The sequence below is a fragment of the Bidens hawaiensis genome, unplaced genomic scaffold (assembly GCF_021521415.1).
Source record: "Bidens hawaiensis isolate Kalapana, Puna unplaced genomic scaffold, B.hawaiensis_p1.1 tig00014039_1, whole genome shotgun sequence".
In the NCBI taxonomy this organism is placed as follows: Eukaryota; Viridiplantae; Streptophyta; class Magnoliopsida; order Asterales; family Asteraceae; genus Bidens; species Bidens hawaiensis.
In genome coordinates, this window is record NW_027492209.1 from 604,787 (window position 1) to 622,308 (window position 17,522).

A 17,522-nucleotide genomic window follows, 5' to 3' on the forward strand; every position below is an offset into this window, starting at 1 on the left:
CATACAATCAGAGACCATGTCTATGTCGAAACCAACCTTATTATTATTTGGAGCAGTTGCAACATGGCTGGCTGAATAAAAAGTCTGGTGACACTAATGTCCAGGCGTCCGATGGTGTTGATGGTAGAGATTTTTGGAATTTCTCAAGCTCATGGACATTTCTTTGACATTTTGACTTGTTAAGAGAGAATAGACATTATATGTATTTTCCCTTAAATTTATTTGTTTCATCATGCACCTATTTTTTCACGAACCATCTTGCTCAGATTATATTATGACCCAAATTAATTTGACACTTCTATAAAACAACTTGTTTGATCCGATTCGAGTATGATCATATCTCCACCAACTTGACTCACTCGTTACCACAGCATCAAGGTTTCCAACAACATAATTACACACATAACTGCATAAGCCCTAAGAGAGAACTATAAAGAAACATCTATGATCTATATCTATTACACCTTTAAACATTAAATATACTATATTAAACAGAAACAAAAAGTTTGGTAAAATATAATCAGTAGATCCGATAAATCTCTACAATCTTTATCGTAAGTGTGCCCATTTTAAAATTCTCACGTGTGCTCCCATGAAGAAAAATAACCACACACCATGATGCAATAATCCAAAAACTATTACCTTTTTGAAAACAACTCTTGTCCCGATATCCAGGACGTCAATATCCGAGCCCCTCAAGGCGAATATAAGAATAATATTATGTTGCGTGGTTATTTTCAAATTATTATTTGATACCACCTCTAATTATAATTTCACTATAAATAAATGGCCTCAACAACTGCAACTAATTCGAACAGTTTTCTAATTCTAATTATTCTTCCATGGTCGAATCAGTTAGTTAGTTTGTTAGGACCGTTATTAATATTAATATAGCCTAACAATGGCGATGGAGACTGTGTGGGATGGAGTGGTGGAAATGACGAATGCTGCTCAGAGTAATGGTACGGATCCTGTGGTTTGGGCGGCGGAGCTATCGTCGGTTTTAGTGGCGGCTGGTGTTTCGGTGCCGGCGAAGGAGGTGGCGAAGTTGCTGGTTTCGAATATCTGTTGGTGTAATAATGTGCCGATTGCTTGGAAGTATTTAGAGAGAGCGATTGCGCTTAGGCTCGCTCCGCCATTGCTCGTTCTCGCGCTTCTTTCTAACAGGTTTTAGTGCTGAATTTGTATGTGTTTTGGTGGCTTGGTGCGGTTATATTGTAATATTGTATGATGAATAGTTCACTAGAACAGAGGAGTGGTATAGAATAGAATACACTAGAATTAAGTATTGCAAGCTACATGTAGAATACCGGGGCTTAATTAGGGCTAAAACTTATAAGAAAGTTATTAAGGACTCATAATTAGTAATTAATCCTATGATAAGTAGTGTATTAATTGGTTACAATTACACGGTGCATGATAGGAGTTAGCGGAGACGTATGATTAAGGAAGATTTCTAGGGATGACACTTTTGTGTGTCGGCTTTATCTCACGGGCTTAGATTCTCCTACATTTTAGGTGGAGTTTGTATTATTTGTGTTGTATAATGTCATATGTGTTTGTATTTTACTATGTCACTAGTTCACAAGTTGTTTTGTTACTGGTACATGAATGTTTGTATGCTGTTTTGCTTTGGAGCCGGGGTCTCTTTGGAAGCAGCCTCTCTATCCTCATGGATAGAGGTAAGGTTTGCCTACATCGCACCCTCCCTAGACCCTACCGATAAATTTTGTTATTTGTGGGAATTACTGGGTACATTTGTTGTTGTTGTTGTATGCTTTAGGATCAATTACTGATGTTTTTAATGCTTAATTAGCAGAAACAGAAGTTTATAGTTGCAAAAATTAAACATCCAAAAGCATAGTCTTTTTGTATAAGGTTTAATGATGTTGCTAACTTGCTATCAAATTTGAACTCAAATATTAAATTGTGGTGAGAAAGTTTTTTAATTAGTTGTCAATCTGTCATGTTTAAAATTATCTTTTCCAGTCTCCGCTATTTTGAGTTGGATAATGTTGTATAATCTTTTATCTGTTTGTTAGATTTTCGTTTAACTGACTCGAAGTTGTTAAATGATTATAGTGTAATCCCGAGTCGTAGAAGCCAACCTGCTGCATACAGGCTTTATCTGGAGCTACTTAGAAGACTAGTTTTGCCATTGGCTTCTGAAGTGAATGCTCCCAAGTTTCACAAGTAAGCTTCTATCTTGTGTTATCTGAGATTGTATATGGAACATGGCATCGGTTAGGTTTGTTTGGATATAGATGGATTGACATATATTAACAATGCAATTGCAGAATCATGAAATCTGTAGATGATGCTCTTCACCTGTCCCAAAGATTTGGCATTGTCTCTAGTGAACCTGGAGTCATTTTAGTTGAGTTTATCTTCATGATGGTGTGGCAGTTGCTTGATGCATCATTAGATGATGAAGGATTGTTGGAACTTGTACCTGAAAAGAAGTTTACTTGGTCAATCAAATCACACGATATGGAAATTGATGATCAAAATATTGGACCAAAGAAACTTGATTTCAATGACAGATTGTACAAAAGTAATACCACTTTAGCCATTGAGATTATTGGAGAACTTTACCGAAATAAAGTAACTTCCAGGATCCTTTTCTTGGCGCGCCAAAATATGTGAGTGCGTAGGGCTTATATACGATAATTGTGGTTTTATTGCGAAAAGAGAAAGAAGAAAACAATTATTCTATTTCGAAAAATTTAAAAATACAAAAAATAAAATAAAAATGGTTAAAATGCAATGTTTATACATCTTTTTAACATTATAAAAATATATGAACAAAACTTGTTTATTTATAAAACCTACACATCTGTAGGTTATGCGTATCATATGTAGGTAGACGGTTTAAAGTAAAAAAACATATGAAAAAAATAGTTTAATGTTTTTTTATGTATATAACATAACATTCGTATGCAAGAAGTAAATGTTTTAAAAAATTTTAACCATTGATAGAAAAAATAATTGATTTAAGTTTCTTCTTTTTCTTCTCGCAATAATTTAGTCATTTGTAATGAACCTCTCTTTATACGCATACACATGATTAACCTTGATCAACTCTGATATGAATTTTTGCGAATTTCTCGTTTTAGGCCTGTACATTGGGGATCTTTTATTGATAATTTGAGACTGCTGGCAACAAAGTCGATGTCTTTGAGAAATTCCAAAGATATTACTCCTGAGGCTCTTCTGCATTTAACATCTGATAATCACGCACTAGTGTCACACAAATGCAAAACAGTATCTTTACAACAGTATCATGCAGTAATGGCTTTTGGATCGCTTGTTTCATCTTCAGGTCCAAGTCATAATGCTAGTCATTCAGCAATTTGTCTACCAATTGATATGTTCCTTGAAGACCTTATGGAGGGAACAATTGTGGCCACCACAAGTGCTGCTGAAACCCTTACTGGTATAATCAGTTTATTATGAATTTGTCATAAGTTTAACATAAATAAATGTCGTTCATTTCTAAACAATTCAGTTGTTATCATAGGTTTACTAAAAGCCCAACAAGCAATTACTCAGGCTTCATGGCAGGATGTGTTTCTTGGGTTGTGGATCGCAGCTTTACGTCTTGTTCAAAGGGTAAACACATGTATATAATTTCTATAAATTGTAAACAACCAGAATCAACATTTGTTTGTAAACTAGGCCTCTAAGTTAACCGAAGGTTCATGAACTGTTGGGCAGGATGTTCGTTAATGTTCATTTATTTAGTAAACGAACATACATTAACAAACATTTTTGTTCATTTAGTTAAACGAATGAACATGAACACATGTCTTTGTGTTCGTTTATGTTTGTTTGTTTATAGTATAAACGATACACGGATGAACCTAAAACATGTTATTTCACACTTGATTTCATAGGGAGAGGGTGCTGTTGAGGGGCCCGTGCCTCGCCACACATCTTTAGTCTTATTATTATGTATAACAACACTTGCAATTGTCAATATCGTTGATCAAGAGGAGAGTGCTCTTATTGAGGAAAATGAGAACGGAAATATGCATATGAGGAGTGAAAGACAGGTGTTTGGAGACTGTCGTAAGAACTTAGTTTCAAGTCTACAACAATTGGCTGATTTTGAGGGCTTATTGACCCCGCCTTCATGTGTAACTAATTTAGCAAATCAAGCAGCTGCGAAAGCCATGTTCTTTTTCTCGGGTCTTGGTTTTGGAAATGGTTATCTAGATGGTGTAAGCTTGAATGACATGCCAGTCACTTGTTGTGAGTAAATCTCTTTCGTTATACTTATATTTACTTGTATGTTTTGATTTCTTCACCTTATATGTTTTTTTCAATTAAAAGTGATGTTTTTCTAATGTTTGCAGCTGGTGATCTGAGACATCTGATTGTAGAAGCTTGTATTGCACGACAGCTATTGGACACGTCAGCATATATGTGGCCCGGGTATGTCAAGGGGCATACTAGTCAATTACCACACCCCATCACGGGCCAGATTGCTGGCTGGTCAGCATTGATGAAGGGGTCCCCTTTAACTCCTTCAATGGTGCATGCTTTGGTTTCAACTCCAGCTTCAAGGTATGCTGTATTGGTCCTTATAACGTGTTAATCAGTATACGTGTATTATCACTAGTATTTTTTAAAATCAATCAGTTCTATGGAAACTGAATTTAAGCTCTTGAATTTGATGGAAGCTTAGCTGAAATTGAAAAACTATATGCAATTGCAACTGATGGTTCAAATGCTGACAAGATTTCTGCTGCTACTATTCTATGTGGCGCGTCATTAACTCGCGGTTGGAACATACAAGTGAGTCTTGCTTATCTGAACCCTTTATTAAAATTAATGTTGTTCTTGTTAATTGTTATTGTTATTATATGCATATATTTTTTATTTCATACACTTCTTTTATCATCAACGCTTAACACATATTTTATTAGTATTTCCAGTAGTTAACTATATTAAAATATATTTATTATAATATATTGTGGCTGTATTTTGCAGGAACATACTGGTTTTTTCATCATTAAGCTGCTATCACCTCCGATTCCAAAAGATTATTCTGGGACCGAGAGTCATTTGTTAGCTTGTGCTCCGGTTCTAAACGTTCTTCTTCTGGGGATATCATTCATTGACTGTATTCAGATCTTTTCCTTGCATGGCTTGGTAAATAAATTTCAATCCGTGTGCTCTTTCTGTATATTGTTTAAGAGAAATTTGCACAAATGTTCCCTGCGGTTTGACCAAATTGCAAGTTTGGCTCCCCAACTCGTAAGAAATGCAAACTTATTCCAAGCATTTGTGAAAGGTTCGCACGTTTAGTCCCATTGTTAATCCCAGTTAGCTTTTACGGAAAAGTGATGTCATGTGGCACTCACGTGAGGGCAATTGTGTCTTTTCAAAATTGTAACCCTGATAGTCTTTCAAACTCCAAAACTCCTAACGTCGACTTCATCACCTTCGGCTTTTAAACTGAACCTTTGATATGGCGCTGACCTTCATCACATTCGACAAACATCATCTTCAAGCACAAGGCAAAATGCGTAGGTTTTTAAGATGATCAAAGGTTCGGTTTAAAACCGAAGGTGATGAAGTTGACACTAGGAGTTTTAAAGTTTGAAAGACTACTATCTTAGAGTTTTAAATTTGAAAAAGACATAGTTAGCCTCACATGAATTGGCACTTGACATTACTCTTTCGTTAATATCTAACTGGGATTAATGATGGTGACTAAACGTGCAACACTCTCACAAATATTTGAACTAAGTTTGCAATTTTTAGAATTTGGAAACCAAACTTGCAATTTGGTTAAACCAAAGGGACCATTGTTCTTGTTATTTAAACATGCATGCTCGTTTGTAGGTCCCACATCTTGCAGGAGTGTTAATGCCAATATGTGAGGTTTTTGGGTCATGGTCACCCTCGGTATCATGGACTCTACCAGCTGGTGAACATTTATGCCCACTTGCTGTATTCTCAAATGCATTTACACTTTTGTTGAAACTATGGCGGTTTGATCAATCGCCTTTTGAGCATGTGGGAGATTTAACCCCTGTTGGGTCTCAACTAACACCCGAGTTCCTGTTACTGGCACGCAATTCACTTGAAGCACAAAAGAAAAGAGAGAGGTTATATAGACAATCTGACCTGTCATCTGCGGGTCCTGTGTTTTTGGATTCTTTTCCAAAGTTGAAACATTGGTACCGACAACATCAAGCGTGTATTGCTTCGACTTTATCTGATCTCAAACCGGGAACTTCGGTTCACCAGATCTTTGATGCACTTTTGAACACGATGTTTAGAAAGATAAAGAGAGGTGGTAAAAGTTTGAATTCTTCAACGTCTGGAAGTAGTAATTCATCTGGTTCGGTTACTGATGACTATACTCTTTGTCTTAAACTTCCTGCTTGGGAAATTCTGGAAGCTGTTCCGTTTGCACTTGATGCTGCATTGACCGCCTGTGCTCATGGAAGATTGTCGCCCCGTGAACTCACCACTGGTTAGTTTTCTGTCTGACATGGCAATTTCAACTCATTTACTAATGGGTCAATTAGAGTTATTGTTATCTTTAGTGTTTTTGGTACCTAAAATTAATTTATGGTGATGTTTATTTCAGGGCTAAAAGATCTTGCTGACTTTCTTCCTGCTTCAATGGTAACTATTGTAAGTTATCTTTCAGCTGAAACAACAAGAGGTCTCTGGAAACCTGCATCTATGAACGGAACCGATTGGCCAAGTCCTGCTGCAAACTTGTCCATGGTGGAACAAAATATAAATAAAATATTGGCTGCAACAGGAGTTGATGTTCCAAGTCTTTTTGCAGGTATGTCTTGTTGGAAACTCGTTAAGTGTCTAATGTTGCTACTGAATTTTAGTAATAACCGACGCAACTGAACCCAATTAAAAAACCGCATTTGGTTTATGCTTTTTAAAAAACTGATTTTTCGTTTTGGTTTTGATATCAACTAAAAAAACTGAACTGAACCAAAAAACCGGTTTTAAGTAATTTATAGAAATTTGTTAAATGGTTGTCTAAATGTGTAATAGTCGATTACAAAAGTGGTCCTGGCCAGGTTCCCGCAAACAGTTTTCTGCCTGTTTACAAAAGTGAAATTTACAGTTATAGTTTAATTTTCTTGTAGGTGGGACATCTTCAGCTACTCTTCCTTTACCTCTAGCTGCTCTAGTGAGCCTAACAATAACCTACAAAGTTGATAGAATAACAGAACCGTTGCTGAACCTGGCGGGCCCGGCATTGACCACCCTGGGTGCATGTTGTAAATGGCCATGCATGCCCATCATAGTCGCTCTCTGGACCCAAAAGGCCAAACGTTGGACCGAATATCTTGTTTTCTCTGCATCCCGAGCCATATTCCACCACAAAAAGGATGCTTTTGTCCAGCTTCTCAGAGTCTGCTTCCAGTCAACTCTTAACCTGAATTCTCCTTCTGTCATCACAAACACCGGCGGAGTTGGTAAATCACAAACTTACACATATATTTACAAAATGACTACATCACGTTTTTATACATGCATATTTATATAGGGATAGGTTCATTACAAAAGGCGAAATTATTGTGAGAACGAAAACAACCAATCATCTCGTTTAGTTTTTCTATCAATGGTTAAAAGTTTTAAAAACTTTTACTTCTTACATAAAAATGTCTATTTTATGTACATAAATAACAATTAAACTAATTTGGTTCTTATGTTTTTATTTTAATTTTTAAACGTTGACCTACACATGTGTAGGCTATGTACAGAAAATACACCTACATGTGATTCCCACATGTGTAGGTTCCATAAGTATACGAATTTTGTTTATTTATATATCTTAAAATGTTAGGGATGAATAAATATTGGTTTTCAACCATTCTCTTTTGTTTTATTTATTTATTTTTAATTGAAAAAATGAATGATTTATTTTGTTCCTTTTGTTCTTGCAAAAAACTGTCTTCTGTGTAGTTATCTCTCCCATTACTAAATCCTAAATTCTAAACCTTAGAAAAAAAATCTACATTTAAATCAATGGTTAGATGGAGTTCTCGCGCGTTTTCTTCCGAAGGGAGACATGATCTTTCTCCTGTATACATATATATTGGGGCACATTTATTTCAGAACAAATCATATGTTAGAACTGTAGTCTGCAAAATTACAAAATACACTTTTAATTGTAAGTAGTGCATAGAAAATAATGACAAGAGAATCTGATCATCCAACATTTTTTGACAGGTAGCCTACTAGGTCACGGATTCGGGTCCCGTTGTTTAGGCAGGATGACACCTGTAGCTCCCGGAATCCTCTACTTGCGAGTCCATCGTAGTGTCCGAGACCTCTTATTCATGACTGAGGAAATCGTCTCTCTATTAATACAATCAGTCAAAGATATTACAACCACTAATATCCCAATCGAAAATATAAAAAAACCCAAAAGCACAACAATTTTAAGATACGGTGAAGTCTCTCTTTCTTCAGTCATGACTCGTATCAAAGTAGCCGCTTCACTCGGTGCGTCACTCGTTTGGATAACCGGCGGGTTAAACCTAGTACAAATGTTAATAAAAGAAACGTTACCCTCGTGGTTCATATCAGTCCATCGATCAGACCAGAATAAAGTTGACTCAGGTGGGATGATTGGTATGCTCAAAGGCTATGCTCTCGCTTACTTCACTATCCTCTCGGGTGCGTTCGCGTGGGGTGTCGACTCGTCATCTTTGGCTTCTAAAAAACGGCCTGTTATCCTCGGGGCCCATCTTGAGTTCATGGCAAGTGCACTTGATGGTAAGTTTTCACTTGGTTGTAATAAGGAAACTTGGCGGGCTTATGTGTCGGGGTTTGTGAGTTTAATGGTTTCGTGTATGCCGAAGTGGGTCCGTGAGGTTGATGTGGCGGTTTTGAGGAGTTTGAGTAAGGGGTTAAGGAAGTGGGATGAGGAAGAGTTGGCTTTGGCTTTGTTGGAGATTGGTGGGGTGGGTGCAATGGGTGCAGCTGCAGAGTTTATTATAGAATCTTATTCAGGTTTAGTAATGTAGGTTAGATTATTCATTTTTGGCTAGTTTTGTAAATATTTGTTAATGTGTGGAGTGTGTTATGAATATTAGCTTGAATTTTGGGTTTGTTTTATAATTATTTTTTCATTTTTCAACTAAACCACGATTATCAGTTACGCAAACTTTCGAAGCAAGTTATTACCTTGATCCAACTATTAAAAATGAACATATAGTAAACTAGTTGAATAGAAACTATGTAGTTTGGCTGTGAATGTAATCTGGTCATATTTGGAGTGAAGCATGTTGTGTTCATGTGTTTTTAATTATTCTTGCACTTTTAAGTTATTGGATTTTGTGATGGGAACAATGGCTGATAATGCTGATATAAAGATGGACAAGTAACAAGTTTGTCAGTTATGATATTGGATTCTGTAAGATTGCTTGTACAAAAGTTGCTACACATATATTTTGTCATTTTCTAGAAAGTACACACACATTTAGTCATTTTCATAGGAAGTACACAAGTATTTAGTCATTTTCGTTGCAAGTACACACAACTATTTAGTCATTCTCATAGCAAGTACATTATTATATGCAAGTACACAAATGATTAGTCAATTTCAATTTTCATGTTCACATGCAAGTATAAAGAATCAGTTTATATTTAGTTTAAACTATATTAATGGATTTGTTCCTTAGAACTTGGAAATCAAAAGCCAAATCTTTATATCATCTTTGTCTCAGTTTGATAAATCGCCAAATTGTTATAAAAGCGGTTTGTACTCCAAAAGCCAAATCTTTAAATTTTTGCCAAATTGTCAAATTGGTATACAAAGTAGTTTGTACTATACTGGTTAATAATCGGTTTCAGTTTGGTTAAGCGATTCGGATTTGCCCTCTTGTAATTAAACATGTCAATTTAAACACGACATGTTTAAATAAATTGAGCAACAAAAACACCACTTGTTTAACTAACGGGCTTGATATGACAACCCAAAACAATATTAGTTTCATGTTGTGTCAGGCCTAAATTTGCCACTGAGCAAACCTTCAATTTTTTAACTTGGGTTTTCACAACGTTTAGTAAACTTGAAACACCCTTAACCAAAAAGTTTTCTATAAACAATCAAATGTTAAATATGGTTATAAAGTTACAGTGATTTTTTATCCATTTAGCATAATAAAGTTATAAAGTTATAACACTTCTATTACAATACCTTTAATCATATTTGACACATCATATATATTTTAAAAGGTAAACGGCATAATAACATCAAAACTACCAATAAATCTTTCCCTCCATTCTTCATGGTAATTTGCAAACAAAAACGGGAAACGATGTCTCCGACAGTAAACATCATAATAACGTTAACAAAGACCGTGTTTAATAATAAAAACCCGATAAGGATAGCAAAACAAAAAATAAACAACTAATCCTCCACTCGTCTCAGCAGCCACCATCAAATAGCTCCCATTCATCATCATCCGAAACCCCCTTAAGTTCACTAACAACCTTTTTTTCTTTACCATTATCAGAATTCATAGTTTTTTCTTCACCATTATTGTCAAAAATTGCATAAGAATCATATTGTTCTAAATTCTTTTTTGGGGTCTCGTATGTCTCTACCTCTGCCTCGGCCTCAAGAGGTGTTGTGGTGCTTACGAAAGATGAACTTGAAGAGGCAAAGATTGATGAAGTTTGGCTAGAATTAAGTATTTGTGATAACGGGATTCGTTTGTCAAACTTCTCTTTTAGCAGTAGCACATCCTGACATTTGACCGCAATCTCTCCTCTGCAAAACACACCACGTTCGCGTTTGTTTTCTCATATTATCTTAACTAAAAAGATTACTCGTAACATTAATTGAGACTTACTGGAGGATATCAATCGTATGGCCACGGTCCATGAGAAACTCTTGTAACTAAAAAACACAAATTAAAAAAATCATAGTCTACAACATAAAAATACTTTTAATGGTATTTATGCTTTAATTCACAAACCTTAGAATTTTCCAAGGCTTCTAGCTTGAGTTTGTTAGACTCCTCAACCACCTTTTCCATTTGGCTTTCTTGGTACAAAAGCGCTTCTCTAGCAGATCGTTCTCGTTCTAACTTTTTCTCCTCTGCCGATGCAATTTCTTCTAAAGCGGCAGCCATTCTAACCTCTAACGCTCTACGCATCTAAAATGAAAAAAGATACATGGACATACACTTGGTCATTTATTCAAAATGTAACTTTGTTAGTAAAATTACTTTTTACATGTGCACATACTCTAATTTCCTAAAAATTGGGCTACAAAAACAAGCCAATGTTCCAGCCCATACCATATAACTATATAGTGGAATAATCAACAGAATACCCATTTTGGCTCACTTAAATTTGAGCAAAAAAAAAAAATTGGACTTTAAGGCTACTAAAATATAAACATTCCCTAGCGGCGACACCAACCAAACAAAAATACTGCATGATGTGAATCGGCTAAGAAAATACTGCATAATGTGAATCGGCTAAGAAATTTATAAATAGTACACTCCGATCCACCAAAATAACCACTCAACGAAAGACATGCCGGCCCTTTCATGTTTCATGAATAAACTAAATTTAGCTGGCCAATATACAAAACAAGTGGCACTAAATTTACTTTTGTACATGCAAGAAAAGTTGTTATGGTAAAAGTACTATTGTCCATGTAATCCACACACTAAAATTTCTTACAAAATGGGCTACAAGCTGAAAGTAGTGTGCATGAAACCGAAAAAACCAAAACAAAAATTGAATGTGAACAAAACCGATCGTTTGGATTCATGTTTTCATAAAAACAGACTTTTGGCTTGGTTTCGGTTTTGGTGTAATTAAAACTGAAAAAACCGAACCAAATTTATGAAATTTGATTCTTAATTTTGAATTTTAATTAATTTAATAAATTGTATTAAGTGTGTAACTCATAAATTTTAGCCCACGTGTATAATTATCAGTTAATTGTTGATTAACAACAACATTTAAGCCCAAATTCAATGCATTGGGCCAGTGTTTTACCCTAAAAATTCGAGCCCAAATGTCAACATCCAAAACCGAAGGTTTTCAAAACTCAAAAACCGAAATTTCAAATTTTAGTATAATTTGAGCGCAAAACCGACCATGCACTACCCTAGCCAAAAGTTCCAATCCATACCATGATACCAATATAACTATATAACACCTGACCACTCATTTTGCCAACTCAAAGCAAAACAAACATATACATGAAATCAAACATAAATAAAAAAGCATACCTCCTCAAGAACTGCAAGCGCTTTGTTTCTCTCGTCCGACAAATTAAACAAGCGAAGCTGAAGTTCTTTCAATTCAGTAGCTAAAATCGCTTTCTCTGCATTAACTTCTCCTGCATGCTAATAAAGAACAAAACAATAAGCATACTGATAAAAAACTATTAAACCAAATTAAAACAAACAATGAACAACCATTTCATTTGCCTCTTTTGCCCTTAGAAGTGCGTGCTTAACCTCGTCCACCTTGACAAGAATATCAGAACAACCTCGAGTGGCGTCCTCCTCTGCTTGTTCAGCAGCCTTCTCTTTAGATTCTACTACTTTCATTAAATCAATAACTGAGTTCATAGCCGACGCAAGCATTTTCTGCACCATACATAATTTGAAATATTATACTTTTGAGCACAAGATATTTATTAAAATAACTATATACTTCATTAATTAATAAATTTAAAAAATAGATTTTATGCAGTCTAAATAAGCATGTGAAATTAATGAAGTTGCAAATTTACCTTGTTATTTCTAGCATCTTCAATAACTTCATCAAGATATTCGGTGCTACAAATTTGCTCTGATCTAGTAAGCGCGGAACTCATAACCAACTCATCTTCTGAATTAACAAAGTTGGTTGCCGAGTCATCTTTTTCGAAGTCTTTTGCAGCTAAACTCATTTCAGAAATGTCTACGAATTGGTTGCTTTCTGAAACAAGTAACGTTTCGTCATCGATATTTTCACCACCATATTTTGCATGTACTTGATCATGGTCATCAAGAGAAACATTTTCATGAACTACAATTGGTGACCCGGTATCAGCATTAATATTATTGGTTTCTCCATCATAGTTAGCTTCAGCATCACTCTTTCTAGCATCTAAAGTTACAAAATAGATAGGCCAGGTTAGAACAAAAAATTGTAAGTGTCAATACCAATAAAAAAAACTAAATAATATAATGATCATGTGATATTAAACGGATAAAATGCATTACAGAAGATGGTTGCTTAAAAAAATAAGCAGAAATATTTATAAATCAACTGTTTTACTGCGGCTAGTATAAAATGTTTGAATCCAAAAGACTGAGATAACCAGAAGAAGCTGAATCATAGCATGCAAACATTAAAGGGTGAATATAACAAAAACAAAATCACAAAAATATCCATTTTAATAGATGATATATTAGCAAAATAACCTTGACCATTTAAAACTACGAAAATAACCGTTTAATTAAGTAAAGTATATACGACAAGGCTACCTTCCGTTGCACCAAGTACGCGTCCATCAACGTTTGGAGCATGATCTTCAGTTAAATGTTCAGGAATAAATGGATTAACAACTACATGATCCGTTGTTGACACAACTTCACCAGCTTTGGCATTATCTACAACCAGCAAATCAAAAATACATACCAAAGACAATAGCTAACATAATAAAGACTTCTACAAATAAATTGTAACAAAGCTATTACCATCAACGAAACCGAGTGAACTCTGGCTATTACTTGAAGAACCAACTGTAAGTGGTTGTTCATGAACAACAGGCATGGTCTCAACAAGAACTGCTTCCGCAGCTAAATCAACATCAGGGTACTCTAAAGCCACGGCTTTTAGGAAACGAGAATCAAGCTGCACATAAACGCTCGTGAACTACTTCTTAAGCCTTAAAACTCGAACTGAGCTGAGCATAAGCAAGCCCGAGCCTCAAAATAAGCTTGTTTAATAAACAAGAACAAGCTTCATATACTAAACATTTATATGATATTTATTATTATATATAAAGTTATTATAAAAACTACTAAATAATACATACTATGTTATACACACAATTTTAATTAAAAAACTAAGAAAAAATTATATAAATTAATTAGCTAAAAAAAAGTCAAAACACCAGTTTACATATCATTATTCATGTTTGAAGTATCCCAATATGATAAACAATCTTATTGCAGCTGAAACAGTCATGCATGAAAAGGTATGTTGTATAAACACTAAACACTTACTATTTCTAGAAAAGATCTAGTATATGTTTAAAAAATTCCAACAAAGATACATAGCAATTTAATTATAATAATATAGTAATAGTTTCAAATATTAGTGATAGTACCTGTGGAAAAAGCTCCTGTAAAACTTTAAAAACTGAATTGAATCCCATCTTCCAAATATCCTGAAAATCAATATTAATGATCACAGTTGAATGGTTTATCCATTAAGCATGCAAAACAACTATCAAAATAAAGCTAGATCAATCAACTATGAACATACAAAATATATATCTGAATGAGATAAGTGTAAGATTCTTGAAGCCCGGAAAGTTGTTACAAGATGATAAAAAGAAGTGGGAATATTATTATTATTTATAAAATGCAGAAAGCATAAAGAAAGGTGCGAGTGATTGGTTACCTTTGATCGCGTAATTCTGTTGAGAATCAAACCCTACGAGAGATGAGATTGAGATGAAGATAGATTTATATTATTTTGTTTCATAAGAATAAGAATAAGAATATGAAACGATGTATTTATAAGCTTGGGACTTGGGCCCTCCAAGATTAATATTAATATTTTATATTAAAGTTTGTCAACTTTTTATTAACAAATGTTTGGATTATTAACGGGTCACTGATCACCCGAATCCCGATCATCTTCATTATACTGATTGGCCTGTTTTTTCTTTTTTTTTATGTTACACCAAGTATAAGAGCTAAATATACCAATTATAAACATAATCAAATTTAAAGCTTGATAGGTTATCTTATTTTTGCAGTTTATTGTGATTAATTTTCTAGTAGTTTTCTTGTTATCTTTATTATTCATATATATACTCTTAATAAAAGACTACAACATTTTGCTTATGTATCACTCTACGTTGCTCCTTCGGATTTCAGAACCATTTTCACATGTATGGTAATCCGATGGGTTTCTATGCGGGTCTCACCTTACCCGCATCCACTATATTGGGTCTCATATATAATGCTTAAAACCCATTAACTCTCATTGTCAAATCACTCTCACCATTTTATAAACCTTGATTCGCCCATGTGTCTCGCTACTTATGACGGGTTCCGGGGTAGCAACGTGGTAGGGTTAAGAGGTTGGCCAACATTTGAAACACATAAGACCGGTGTGAATGGCTAAAAGTTGGTTGAAAATGATCTTGAAAATTATTGCAGTTCAGTAGTAAACTTGTAATATACGAAAATCGAAAGCCAAGAATATTAAATATCGAATTAATAAAACGTATCGATAACTAGTAAAACCAAAAAAATAAATAAAAATAAAAATATGTCGACTAACCAACGTTGTATATAATATAAGTATTATCTAATCAACATGTGATTAAATAATAAAGATAATAAGTGCATGGTCAAAATTTAGTATAATAATAAGGTGGCGTCAAAATTAGTTGGTGAAACTTCTATGTAACCTCCAAACGTGAGCAACAAAACAACCCACTTATTTAGGAATTTGATTGTGTTTATAACTTTTTTAATATATATAAACGATAAAGTTCCAATGATATCGATTCATCAAACTTTAAATCTTAATCTCTCTCTGTACAACACCACAACCCCGCCGGTTGCCGTCATCACCTCCGCCACCGTAGCAGTCGCCTTTGGTTTCAAGAATCACCGGAACCTCCGCTCTTTGCTCCTCCGAGATAAGCCGCCACCGGAACCCTGATTAAGTATAGTTGCTGTTCACATATTGCGGTAATGACTTGATTTTCTGCTAGTTAAAATACAATCCATTATTATGCTTAAAGTGTTTAGATATGGCCATTACCCTGATGAATTTGGTTCCTGTTACTTTAAAACATGGTTTCCTTTAAAAATATGGACATCCCTCAAGATTATAAAAGTGAGTATATGTTAGTTTTGTGATCGAAAGTGTCATAAACTTATTTTTCACCAAGTCATTGGAAAATTATTTTAATTTGCAAAAGAAAGGGATGGGTAGTTTTAGTTAGAGGTTAACTCAGTAACTAAAATCAAATTCTTGTTCATTAGTTGAATACATAATAAATCTAACGTTGGGTTCATATTACACATCAGTAGATAATTCATGTTATAATATGAATAAAAGAAAAGGAATTCAACCCAATCATATAATGAATCCCTGGAATCTAATATAAAATTATAATTAAAGTGTAGGTTCTAACATTACTTGAGGGTAACTCGACCCCGTCTGCTTTGCTTATAATCATATAAGGTACGGATTCCGTGTTTTTCTTCTTTTAGCTTTATATTGTTTTCACCGTTCTCGTAGTGGTACGGATTCTGTTTCTTGTTACTTCGTAGTACGGATTCTGGTTTCCGTCACTCATAGTATAAATTATATTTCTGTTACTTCGTAATACGGTTTCTGTTTTCGTTTACTTATAATATAAATTCTGATCCGTTACTTTGTAGTACGGATTTTTGTTACGCGCCAATTATATTTTTGAGTTCAGTTATTTTATTTAGTTATATGTTTTTAGTTTTAGTACTCTGTTACCCGAGCAACACTTTTCGTGGCAGTGTGTTTTAAAAGTTCACGGCGTCTCTAACTAGTACTTTGGTAGTACTTTGGCCATTTAGGGGCGTATGGATCGATCCTAGTTCAGTTATATGTTACACGTTATATGTTACATGTCATATGTTACAAGTTATATGTTATATGTTTCTGGCTCTGGGTGTTTCTGTTATAGTTCTGATATATTTCCGTATGCGTTTGATTATGTTCTGTCCAAGTGTCGGATCATACCTCCGAATTTTATTAAGTTTATGTTTCTGATTTGGTGTTGGTTCCGAGTTTATATTCAAATCGGTTTTTGGTGTCAACTTAGTTTAGTTTCAGTTCATTATATATATATTTTCTTTACGTATGTCCGTATTTACATGTACTATTGTTCTTTCTGTTACTGGGCAATTTTTGGCTCAGCCGTATTTTCTTGTTTTGTTTTTCTTATTTTGTTTACAGGTAATCCGGGACTCGGGGAAGTTAGTGATGAGAGAGATTAATGAAGTTCAATTTTTTTTAAAGACTTTCCATGTTCGATTATTTGAGTGAATATAATTTGACTTAGGCTTCTTCAAATTTTGTTTACGATATCTGTAATGGTGACACGTCGGCCCTAACCAGGTCGGGGTGTTACAAAACTATAAGTCGGCAGTGACTTTAAAGTTTTGTACTAAACTAAAGGTCAATATTGACTTTAAGGTTTGGTAGTAAAACTAAAGGTTGGTAACGGCTTTGGAACTTTGGTAGCTATTAAGTTTGCTACTAAAAATATAGTTTTT

At 34.5% G+C, this 17,522-nt stretch overlaps 2 protein-coding genes across 4 annotated transcripts; one reads left to right on the plus strand and one right to left on the minus strand.

Annotated features, from left to right (window-relative positions):
* Positions 1–831: 831 nt before the first annotated feature.
* On the plus strand, positions 832–9,280 carry LOC143545842 (mediator of RNA polymerase II transcription subunit 33A-like). 2 transcript variants are annotated; one of them, XM_077037651.1, is made up of 13 exons: positions 832–1,167; positions 2,083–2,193; positions 2,298–2,642; positions 3,117–3,436; positions 3,521–3,612; positions 3,897–4,254; positions 4,359–4,569; positions 4,686–4,800; positions 4,996–5,157; positions 5,854–6,490; positions 6,608–6,814; positions 7,134–7,466; positions 8,224–9,280. In XM_077037651.1, the coding sequence occupies exons 1-13, from the start codon at positions 902–904 to the stop codon at positions 9,021–9,023; spliced, it is 3,957 nt and encodes a 1,318-aa protein (XP_076893766.1). In that variant the 5' UTR covers positions 832–901; the 3' UTR covers positions 9,024–9,280. The 2 variants fall into 2 exon arrangements, with proteins under 2 accessions (XP_076893766.1, XP_076893767.1); XM_077037652.1 differs by lacking the exons at positions 832–1,167; positions 2,083–2,193 and having other exon boundaries at positions 2,475–2,604; positions 8,224–9,277.
* A 1,024-nt stretch (positions 9,281–10,304) lies between these two features.
* LOC143545816 (uncharacterized) lies at positions 10,305–14,695 on the minus strand. 2 transcript variants are annotated; one of them, XM_077037628.1, is made up of 10 exons: positions 14,647–14,695; positions 14,351–14,410; positions 13,716–13,872; positions 13,503–13,628; positions 12,764–13,122; positions 12,444–12,617; positions 12,255–12,371; positions 10,983–11,162; positions 10,857–10,903; positions 10,305–10,774 (listed from the first exon to the last, which is right to left on the minus strand). In XM_077037628.1, the coding sequence occupies exons 2-10, from the start codon at positions 14,396–14,398 to the stop codon at positions 10,429–10,431; spliced, it is 1,554 nt and encodes a 517-aa protein (XP_076893743.1). In that variant the 5' UTR covers positions 14,399–14,410; positions 14,647–14,695; the 3' UTR covers positions 10,305–10,428. The 2 variants fall into 2 exon arrangements, with proteins under 2 accessions (XP_076893743.1, XP_076893744.1); XM_077037629.1 differs by lacking the exon at positions 14,647–14,695 and having other exon boundaries at positions 14,351–14,493.
* Between the last annotated feature and the right edge of the window lie 2,827 nt (positions 14,696–17,522).